Source organism: Castanea sativa, chromosome 10, assembly GCF_040712315.1.
Source record: "Castanea sativa cultivar Marrone di Chiusa Pesio chromosome 10, ASM4071231v1".
Classification (NCBI taxonomy): Eukaryota; Viridiplantae; Streptophyta; class Magnoliopsida; order Fagales; family Fagaceae; genus Castanea; species Castanea sativa.
This window is the reverse complement of record NC_134022.1, coordinates 30,567,360-30,578,612: the sequence shown is the minus strand read 5'-3', so window position 1 is coordinate 30,578,612 and position 11,253 is coordinate 30,567,360. Positions and strand designations below refer to the sequence as shown.

The 11,253-nt window shown below is 34.8% G+C and overlaps 2 protein-coding genes across 2 annotated transcripts; both read left to right on the top strand.

Annotated features, from left to right (window-relative positions):
• The first annotated feature begins 142 nt into the window (after positions 1–142).
• On the top strand, positions 143–2,484 carry LOC142613015 (xyloglucan-specific galacturonosyltransferase 1-like). Its single transcript, XM_075785196.1, has one exon. It carries the CDS (start codon positions 476–478, stop codon positions 2,288–2,290), a length of 1,815 nt encoding a protein of 604 aa, XP_075641311.1. The 5' UTR covers positions 143–475; the 3' UTR covers positions 2,291–2,484.
• A 2,626-nt stretch (positions 2,485–5,110) lies between these two features.
• LOC142613354 (putative phospholipid hydroperoxide glutathione peroxidase) lies at positions 5,111–9,566 on the top strand. The gene is made up of 6 exons (XM_075785671.1): positions 5,111–5,419; positions 6,195–6,271; positions 6,683–6,744; positions 6,981–7,099; positions 9,095–9,262; positions 9,348–9,566. Exons 1-6 carry the CDS (start codon positions 5,165–5,167, stop codon positions 9,378–9,380), a joined length of 714 nt encoding a protein of 237 aa, XP_075641786.1. The 5' UTR covers positions 5,111–5,164; the 3' UTR covers positions 9,381–9,566.
• Positions 9,567–11,253: the final 1,687 nt, after the last annotated feature.

The window sequence follows — 11,253 nt, the reverse complement described above, 5'->3', positions numbered from 1 at the left end:
GTAGATTTAGCAGTTTCTGGGATCAATCAGTTGACCAACGATTCAGTCAATTTGATGATTTTGAGCATAATTCAAATTGACAAATTTGAGCTGGTCTTAATGGCAGAGTACTGAAACTGTAGAAAATAGATACTTGGCTTGTGCAGTCCAAGTTATACATTAATCTAGCACGTCTTTGACTATTTATATATTTTGATACTTTGTCCATGGACAAAATAGAGGTTCAATCAGCATGCATGCTAACTAAAACAAAGAAGTGCTGACCTGCAAAGTTTATATTATAATGCTGAGGCATCACCTTCAAAAATAATTTTTTAGTCTCCAACGTGCAAACTTATAGGACACATTCAAACGTGCACACATATCTCATAATACGTGCTTCCATGTTCAAATCATTCCAGGAGACAATGGAACTTTCCCCTACTAGAAAACCAGAACTAAGACCAGTTACAAACATTGTTCCTAGCTACCAAAAATGGCAGTTTCTGTGTCCAAAAAGAAATCAAAACAATCCAAAAAAGTAGAAGCACGAGAAATTTGCTTCTCTTATTCAATTTTGATCAACTTTTTTTATCGAATCCCAGCTGCTGTCTTCCTCCTAATCCTTATCTTCCTTTGGTCTTCCTCCACCACCATTATATCAGGGAAAATCATTCATGTCTGCGTCTCATCTCGGAAACTCAACAACCTCTATTGTCTCTCTGCAGGGACCCAGCCAAATTTTGATATCCCTATTCCGGTAATCAATAATAGTGCCATTAGTCCTAGCATCAACGGGGATATAAAAGAGATTCTTAATGTTGTTCGGGATGATCTGAATCCTGAGATAGGAAAAAAGGTCAATGCAGACAGAAAAGAGGAGGTTGCAAATACTGTGCAGGCTGTCAATGTTGTTTTGGATGAACAAATTCCAAATGCTGAAAACCAAGCTGACAAAGACGAAAATGAGGTTGTAAATGCTGTGGAGGTTCTGAAAACTGCTCAGAATAACCCAAATCCAGATATTAGAGAATTAGAAAAAGGCAGAGAAGAGGAGATTGGACATGCTAAGAAGGTTGTGGAGGAACAGTTGCAACTTCATCGATCATGGAAGTCAAGTAAGAATCATCCGGTGTGTGATGGGAGGGGGATATATGTTTATGATTTGCCATCAAAGTTCAATACTGACTTGGTTGGTCAGTGTCATGATTTGGTTCCATGGACAGATTTTTGTGAGTATTTCAATAATGATGCATTGGGTCAGCCAATACCAAAGCTTGGAAAAGGATGGTATCAGACTCATCAGTACTCACTGGAGCCAATATTTCATACGAGGGTCATGAAGCATCCATGCAGGGTTTATAATGAGCATGAGGCCAAGCTTTTTTATGTCCCATTTTATGGTGGTTTAGACATTTTGAGATGGCATTTCAAAAATGTATCCAATGATGTCAAGGATACCTTACCATTGGAACTCATAAAGTGGCTGGAAAAGCAGCAGCCTTGGGTTCGGAATGCTGGTAAGGATCATGTGTTTGTGTTGGGGAAGATATCATGGGATTTTAGGAGATATGACAATTCTCCATGGGGGACTAGATTTTTAGAGCTTAGTCAAATGCAAAACCCCATAAAGCTCTTGATCGAACGCCAACCATGGCATGTAAACGACATTGGAATTCCACACCCGACCTTCTTCCACCCTCATTCAGATGATGACATTATCTCATGGCAATTGAAGATTATCAGTTCGAGTCGAAAAAGTCTTGTGAGCTTTGCTGGGGCACCACGGCCTGATCAACCGGACAACATAAGGTCAATATTAATCAACCAGTGCAATTCTGCAGAGAATGGAATGTGCAGGTTTATGAATTGCAGTTCAGGAGGTTGTGATCAGCCTGAGTCAGTTATTGAGCTCTTCAAGGAGTCTGAATTCTGCTTGCAGCCTCCAGGGGATAGCCCAACAAGAAAATCAGTATTTGATTCTTTGGTATCTGGTTGCATTCCAGTATTTTTCTGTCCTTTCACAGCTTACTACCAGTATCCATGGCATTTGTCTGCTGATCATGGTAAATATTCTGTGTTCATAGACCAAGAAGAGGTGAAGCAGATGAAGGTGAATGTGGTGGAGAGGTTGATGAAGATTTCTCCAAGGAAGAGGGAGGATATGAGGAGCTTTATAATATATGAAGTACTACCTGGGTTGGTATATGGGGATTCAAATTCACAGCTTGAGAAGTTTCAAGATGCATTTTCCATAGCTATGAATAATTTGCTTGAGAGAGTAACCAGAATGGAATCAAATGCACAGTAGAGGTTGCTGTTCTTCTTTATTTTGGTTATTGATTTTTTCTCACTTATATACAAAGTATAGTGTTAGTGGGGACAGTTTCGTATTTGTCTTATTACAAACTGTAACTTTACTTTTTAAAAAAATTTCGATATAAAGTCGGCAATCATGACAACATTTTATTGTTTGCCGACTACCTTATTATCTTCATTATTCCACCCAAGCATTTCAAAGTTGTGATACTCCTTCTCTCTCTCTCCATTGATAGTTGGGTAGAAGATTTGAACGACAGACATTTTTGTTGAAAACATTTAAAGGTGCCAATTGAGCAATAAGGCTCTCGCCAAAGTTAGTGCTCCTAAATTACAAGCAAATATCATTTTTATTTACTTTCCATGCAATTGAAGACCAAATCAAGACATTGATTTCAAGAGAAGATATTGTAGCATTTAAAATAAGTTATCAAATCTTGTCTTACACAATTTGAAGCACTCTAAGCTTCGCTTTGGTGCGTGTAAGCTTCTTATAAAAGCTTTCCTTTATGTAATCATACTATTATTTCCACGACACATCTAGGTTTAACTCATATAAAAAAAAATTGAATTATAAGTAGACTTTTCACTTATTAGGAAACAGAGTAGTCTTCTCATGAATGTATTTTTCCATTTTCTATCAACCCCTACTCCAAATATCCATCCACAAATACATTGTGAAAACATTTTTATTTAGACCCCAATGGCTTAACTACCAAATTTTAATTGATTAACCCAATTCTTATTCAAGGTAATTAATTTGATAACATTTAAATAACAAATAAAACACAACAAATAACCATAGTCACACAATAGACAAGAACTTGTTCATGAAGTGAAAACTATCATAGGAAAATACTACCAAGGTGATGACACTTTGAGGGCCAAACTCCAAAAAAACAAATCCTCTATAAAAGGTTGTCGGATATAGAATGTACTCATAAACTATACATCCCGTTAGATAGTCACCGTACCCAAGCTCTCCACTTCACAAACGATTTCTGCTTGTAAACTAAATCTCTCGGCCACTCCAAGAACTACTTGAAGATTTGGATTCTTTTATGCGTTTCTGTGATCAAAGTCCAACACACAGTAGGTAATCAAGTTCTTGGAACAATAAGGCCTCTCAAGGATAGTCAATTGGAGAGGTTTGGAAGACCATGGAAATATGGAATTCTCTCTCTAGGTTTTCTCTTTATTTTATTTTTTTCTTTCAACGGTCTTCCTTTCTAGATATGAGGGTTCAATTTTGGCTTTTATACATGTATGGTTGGGGTAGAGGTGCCTACAACATCTGCCTTGTAAGTACAAATTTGTAACTTCCACAATAAGGTTTTGGTCAATTGGGGATTATCGAGTGTGTACATAAACTTTATATCTTAACTTCATTCTCACTTGAACGAAATCATGTCTTGTACAATGAATAGACATTTTATTCGACCTAAATTGCACCGGTTCATATTACGTAATACATAATCCAAAATTACAACATATTTTTATAATGAAATAAACTAATACTGAAATTTTATAACAAATTAATCATTGAGATAAAAACTTATTTTTTGTGGCCAGTATTAATTTACAATTTTTTTTTGCTAACATTATGTAGTCTGTGACACTCTTCATAGTTTTTGACTTTTTGTGTTTCTTTTTCTGGAAATAATTAGAAATAAGGAAATGTTAACTGATACCTTAAGGGCATTTGTTAGTGAACCATTTTAGAAAAGTTTTTATAGAAAAAAAAGTAGTTAATATTGTGATAGTTTGTTCTATTTCCATAAAAGTGGTATAAAAACTTTTCTAAAATAGTTTGTTAACAATTGTTTTAAGGTACTTGTTAACATTACCCTTAGAAATATATTACTAGTATGACATGCCTTATGCAGCTTGAACCAAGGCCCTACTAATCCTCTTCGAAAGGACACGTGTATGTGAGTTTGTGGAGAGGTACCATCTGGAGTTCGGATTAATGATTCTAGTCTCATACTTTTTTGTTTTAGAATTCAAATTATTTTCGGTGTTTGTTTGGAAATAACTTATTTAGTTTTTTTATTAAAATTATTATAGTAAAAAAAAAAAAAAAAAAGAGCGAGACAAGCAAAACGTACTTGATATTTTGAGATAAACCATAACATAGGACTCGCATTCAGCTAATCACTTAATTGTATTGCCTTTCTGACCAAAAATATAATAGTGGAACTTGAGAAAATAAGCTACCAAGGCAGAAAAAAAAAATTCATTTATTGTGGGATCAACATGCAATAAATTTTTTCACAACTATCTTTACGTGGTAGACTGTAATTTATTATACGTAGTAGACTGTAATTTATTATCTATTATTTTTGTATGAATCACATATTCCTACTTATTTTTCCTTCCAAAAATTACAACCGTATCAAAATTGTGATAAAGTTGTGTCCTACAAGGCTATTGTCCAAAAAGAGATTGTGACAAACTGGCTTGTAATTTTAGTCCCGAACGCACGGACATGTGAACCTCTAAACTTCTACCTCATGCAAATTCTCACAAATCACAATGCACAAAAACAATACGCCACGTCTCAAAAGCCATCCTCTAGAAGCACACAGATACCCCGTTCACACTAGTACTAACCAGACCAGTTCACACTAGTATTGCCATACCATGACGTATTCTCTGATGCAAATGATCCTAGCCGTCCGTTTCGCTCAACTCCAAAAAACCCAACACTTGGTCCATAATGCTCCACACGTGCACACAACACCAGCCCTCCACGTGTAACCTCAAGATTCACAAATCTTATATAGCCCCTACGATCATCTAAACCCACACGAGTACAAACCTCTGTACCTATCTATATGTGTATATATATATCTCACAACTCGCAATGCTGTGTTCCTCAACTCGCATTATCCTACGAAAAAATCAAATATTGGGACCCATTTTTGCGTCCTTGTTGACAAACCAGTTTTCAACCTATTCTAAGCAAACCCATTTGCGTTTTTCGCATCTTTCTTCTGTTTCTTTGTTCTCGAAGTCAATCCGAACAGAGTTCTCGAGGCCCTTGTTGTTTGATTTTCGATCGGTTCGTGCAATGGCTAGCCAATCCCAGACTGAATCTGTTCACAACTTCATCGTCAAGGTTGGTTATTTTTGGGTTATTTTGGGGTGTTTGGTAAAGTAGTTTGACTAAGGTTGTTTGATTGTTTTTGATACGTGTGAAAAAGATTGTGGAAATATGTAAAAGTGGGTTTAAAATGCTCAAAAGTGTGCTTGAAATGCCCTCCCAAACGGCTGTTTGTTTCCCTTTGTCAACTTTTTGGAGACGCTTTTCTTGTTTCTTTGGTTTTTGAAAAAAAATTTCATGTGGGTTTGTGATGTTTTGTGTGGTTAAGAAGTTGATTTGATTATATCTTTGTATTGAGTGACATAAGTAGTGATCGGGGAATGAGTGTTACTCAAGAAATGGGGATTCAGTCTGTCAAATTAGTGTGTTTGCATGCTGAGAAAAACTGTGAAAGAAAGAAGAATATAAATCATAGGAGTGGAGAACTCATATAAAAAGATCTAAAAAGTTGTGTTTTGACTTTAAATTATTGTTTTCCTTTGGTGTTTGCTTGATAATTGTCGTTGCAACTATGAAAACTATATTTTATGGCATCAAACTAGTCACTAAGTCTGCATCTGTTTCTACATAATTGAGTGATGGATTTTGCTGAGGGCTGTAGTTTTAAGGTAGGAACCTTAATGTTCGAATAAGCACTTCCAAGTCTGATTCTTTATATGCTTCTCAAAAAAAAAAAAAAGTCTGATTCTTTATATAAATTATTGTCCTTGAGATCAGTAACATCAATTTGCTTTCTCAGACACATAATAATGTTTCTTTCATTCATCCGAGTTCTCTTTAATGCTTGCAGGATGCTAAGGGAAACGATGTTGATCTCAGCAAGTACAAGGGGAAGGTCCTCTTGATTGTCAATGTTGCATCACAATGGTATGTGTAACTTCTCATTTTTATTTTTACGATTAGGTGACTGTCACAATTAGAGTATAGAAAGTTCTCTTGATCAGGATGGAGACTAAAATTTGGATGGTAATATCCTGATTTGAATAAAATAAGATTTTAATATGAATTATGCTCTCCTAAACTTCCTCATGGCATACATATTTTTATTTTTTATGGAATGGTATGAATATGTTACCTTAGAAGCAATTCAGCAAGACTGTTCTTAGACCAGAACCAGTTTAGACAGAGTCTCTCAAGCTGGATATTTACTTATTTAGTACTTAAGATAGTGATATTTGTGAACTTCCTTCTGCTAAAGAGTTGTGCTTATTGCTGCTCCCTCTTGCTGTTTATGTGCTACACTTTATGTATAGTTTTAACACTCAGCTTTTTATGCAGTGGCTTGACTAATTCAAACTACACTGAGCTGAATCAAGTGTATGAGAAATACAAAGATCAAGGTTGGCTTTCATTTTCCTTTCCCTCCCTTTCTTCTTTGTGCTGTTTTAATTATTTTTGCTTTTCCTGGCATCAAGTTACACTTACACCCATACTATAGAAAAGCATAGAACATGTTACGAACTCTTGCTCTGGAATTATGTCTTGCAAATTTAGTAGTGACTTTTCATCTTTTTATTCTTCTTTTTTTTTTTTTTTTGGATGCTAGAGGACTAATCTTGCTTCTGCCTTGTTTCAGGACTGGAGATTCTTGCATTCCCATGCAATCAGTTTGGAGCTCAGGAGCCTGGGAGCAATGAGCAGATCTTAGAGTTTGCTTGCACCCGCTTTAAGGCGGAGTTTCCTATATTTGATAAGGTAGGAGGGTAATAATTTCCATGTTTTGTTTAAAGATAGTTCTAGAGACTAGGTTTTATATTCAAAGATTTCGATAAAAACCAAACTAGAGCTAAATTAAGCAGCACTAAAGTGACAGGACAACTATGCAGTTTGAAATTATTTAATGTTGGAAGTAACCAGGCGGAATAGTTTCTGGTACTAAGATGGATAGGGTTTTTTTTTTATAATTTTTTTTCAGATGTTGTAACCATTATGTTTTGCCAATAAGCTTGCAAAATAGTTTTAGCCCACTGAATTAGACTTTGAAAAGCTAAAATGTTTTGGAGGTGAGGTGTTAGGTAGGGTGTTCACAGTGTGGTGTGGCTGGTTTTCGGGTTTTTTTTTTTTTTTTTTTTTGCACTACACCTACATGGGTGGTTTCCCCTTTTGCTTGATTCACCTGTGGAGAGGTGGGAATTGGTCTACACAAGATGTGGTGCATCATACTGGTTTGGTGCGTTTAGTTTGGTTATGTAACCCTAGATGCAAAATGCCAAAAATAAACACTTACATACAATATCAAACATTTGTGAACTCAAAAGAGAAATTCCCTAGTAATCTTTGAGCCTTTGGGCTTTAGTCCTATACTAGGCTAAATTGCTTAAACACCCCTGAAATTGCAAGAAAATAACCCAAATAAACACATTAGAATCACCAAATCGGACAATTGGTGAGCTCCAAACAAAACCAAAAAAGAATCGGAGAGAGTGCAAAAGGGAGAAATAAACTTACCAAAGAGAGAGCAACATGGTGGCACTGGAAAACGGTGGCTTCAAGTGGTGGAGGCGGAGAGGGGAGAGAGATTGACTGACTTAGGGTTTTCGTGAGAGGAAAAAATTTCTGAGTGAGAAACTGATTTCAAATGTGTGGCTGAGAGCAATGGAGGTACACAATATCTAACCTGATTGTCATTATTTCATGGTATGTTTTATTTTTTTAACTTGATACTAAAACCACGTCGTTTGGACCTGATATTAAAATTATTATCAGGTCCAAAATGGTGTCTTGTTTAGCATCATATAATCGAAACGACGTCGTTTTACTATATGTATTTTTTTAAAACTGAGACACAATTGAATATGTAATAGATATGTTAAAAAATATATATATATATATATATATATATATATATTAAAATTGTATGTCTAAAGTAGGAAGAAATTAGTTTTTAGATTTTTTTTTCTTTCCCGTTCATGAGATTTGTACTGCCAAGATATGCTAGTTTGATTTTTCTGGTAAACGTAGCTAATTCGAGTTACTAAAGATCCAATTATGATTTTAAAAATTGTGAGAGCTGTGTTATTATCATTCTGAGTCTGTAATATGATAGGTCTCTGAACATTTCATGTGTGTTTGGATGCAGGTTGTTGCAGATTGCTACTTTACTGAAAATTTGTTGAAGTCTAATTGTACCTTGAAAATGTTAAGACTTTAAAAAGTTGTATGTAAGAAAAAATAAGCTAAAAACTAATATTAACCAGTTTGCTTAACTAGGGCTAGGCTGCGAGGGGGTGGTTGTGAGTTGGTTCATTGGAAAATGTTTGTGGGTTGATGGTGAGTGGCTATGCTTGGATTGAAGGGAGTTAGGAGTTGGCGGAATGGAAAGGGTAGTTGTAAGCAGCAGCATGTAAAATATATATATATATATATATATATATATATATATATATATATATATATATATATATTTTATGCATTATACATGTGGCCGGTTCTAATTAGTTTGTTGAGGATTCATATCCAACCTAAAAGTTTTGGTATAAATGTTGCCGAAAATAATACATTGTGTTGTTTACAACTATGGGAAACATAAGAGAATTTGAGAATTTCAAGGTGATAGGGTGTTAGGCTTCAATCAATGATTGTGCCAGAGGGATTCAATTTATTTCTTTGTTTCATGGGTTTGTTTTTTATATTTTGTGTCATCTGAGTTGGAGATGATGCCTTATGAAACTTTATTCTGTGTATTGGTAGGTGGATGTGAATGGTAATAATGCTGCCCCGTTGTACAAGTTCCTGAAGTCGAGCAAAGGTGGCATATTTGGAGACAGTATTAAGTGGAATTTTTCAAAATTCCTGGTTGATAAAGACGGGAATGTCATTGACCGTTATGCCCCCACTACTTCCCCACTGAGCATTGAGGTAAAGCCAGTCTGTGGCATTGTATATTCATTTATCTAATAGTTGGCTTATTTGATTAACTACAAAGTTTGGGTTCCTCTTGCAGAAGGACGTAAAGAAGGCACTGGGGATCGCTTGAGCTCTGCAAACTGCTTCTTCAGTTCTTAGTAATAAATGATGATGTTGACTATGAATAAGCATCGATATGTAAATGCTTCCTGTATTTTTTATCTTCACTCATCGACATTTACTCAAGCTGTTGTTTTTATTTTTGTTTATGATTGAAACCATAACTGTTTCAATAAATTGAGATTTTGCTATCCTAGTAGTAAAGGATCAGAGTACTTGATCTATCTTCTAACCTTGTAGGCAGTGGCATTGAGATCTTATTTCACATGCCAGTTACATGGATTGAGACCTCCAAACATGGGGCTGGTTGAGTATTGAATTGCATCTTATAACTTACAGGTTTACCCAACTTTTATGAGCTGCGCTTGAATTTGGGTTGGCTATTACATCAACGTTGGTGATATGAGTACCAAACATGTTGGTTTTGTGGTGGTCACTATCACTGGATAAATTGCTTGTTTGGGAAAGTGAAGAGGCTGGAGCAGTGTTGGTAATAGGTGTTCAAATTGGCTAGTCTTTTTCGTTTCTTTTTAGGATGGAAGACCTACGATTGTATTGTCTCTATGAGGCACACTACAATATAGTCATGGTTAGGGAAAATTACCCATTTAACTACTCACGTGTTTCAACTTGTCCATTTTATATTTCACTTGCGGATGAGGTAAGTGTTGAGGGAGATCATAACTAGTATAGTTTTTAACTACCCAATATTGTATTTTTTTTTTTTTTTTTTTTTTTGAGTAGTAGTTTTTTATCCCTAAAAAATTACTATACAAGTCTTTTCCCAAATAATAATAATAATAATAATAATAATTTGGAGATCTAATGTATCACCTGAAGTTGCTTTCTTTTTGTGGATTGGGGGAGATTTTAACTAGTGATAATTTACTAAAGAAACGGATTGATGTTAAATTAGTGTTATATGTGAAAATGGATTCTTTGTGTGTTTTTTATTTTTTATTTTAATTTTTTTTTTGAGGTAGGATTCTTTGTGTGAAATTAGTGTTTTATTTGTTTGGTGTTTAATGGTTTATGCCACAAAGAGTGCATGAATATGAGTTTAGACTCCATCGGAACATAGCCTTTTGGAAAGTAGTGTCTTATTGTGTAAGGTGGTGTATTTGGTGGAAAAGAAATCAAAGAAGATTTGAGGGCTGTGAATGGATTACTCCTAATCTTAAGCTGTTATTCTCTAAATATTTGCTTGATTGGATACTAGCTTTGGCTTCATTTTCTTTTACTTCTCTCTCAGATGTAATTGATCATTGTAACTTGATAACATTTTTTTTTGGAGAAGATTGTAACTTGAGAACCTGATTGTGTTGTACTCATAGTATACCCCTTTATGCTTGGCTTACTTTTTTTTGTTAAATAAAGTTATATCATTTATCAAAAAACTAAAAACGAACATAATTATAGCTCAGTTGGCCCAAAAAAAAAAGTATAATAGCATCCAATTAGCTAAAAAATTCACACAAAATGATAACGTTATATATTCCAAACATAATTTTTTTTCTTTTCCTTTCCTTCACTTCTTAGCCACCAAACGGCAAGAAGTGTTGAACTGTTGATGCGGTGATTTCTGCGAATTAGAAAATATTTTTATTAATATTAGGTATAATAATAACTTGACATATCAGAAATTCATTTGTCACCTCAATGGTTTTCATTAGTTTTGACTGGGAAAAATCGCATTGGATTATGGTCATTAATTAATTCAAACAGCACAAGAAACTCTTTATCATTGTTTAGAGACTTTCACATAGAAAATCAGGTTCATCTTCTATCCATATCTCCTCTTGGTTTATTGTTTGACAATTCTGAGTTGTAGTAATATCTGTGGAATGATTATCAAAGCTCACTCAATTCCTCTACATGGCTCA

Bases quoted from the DNA above. Each gene is read 5' to 3' on its own strand.
- LOC142613015 (XM_075785196.1), top strand. From the start codon at position 476: ATGGCAGTTTCTGTGTCCAAAAAGAAATCAAAACAATCCAAAAAAGTA.
- LOC142613354 (XM_075785671.1), top strand. From the start codon at position 5,165: ATGCTGTGTTCCTCAACTCGCATTATCCTACGAAAAAATCAAATATTG. The intron at 5,420-6,194 runs GTTGGTTATTTT...TAATGCTTGCAG, and splicing joins TTCACAACTTCATCGTCAAG to GATGCTAAGGGAAACGATGT. The intron at 9,263-9,347 runs GTAAAGCCAGTC...TTCCTCTTGCAG, and splicing joins CTTCCCCACTGAGCATTGAG to AAGGACGTAAAGAAGGCACT.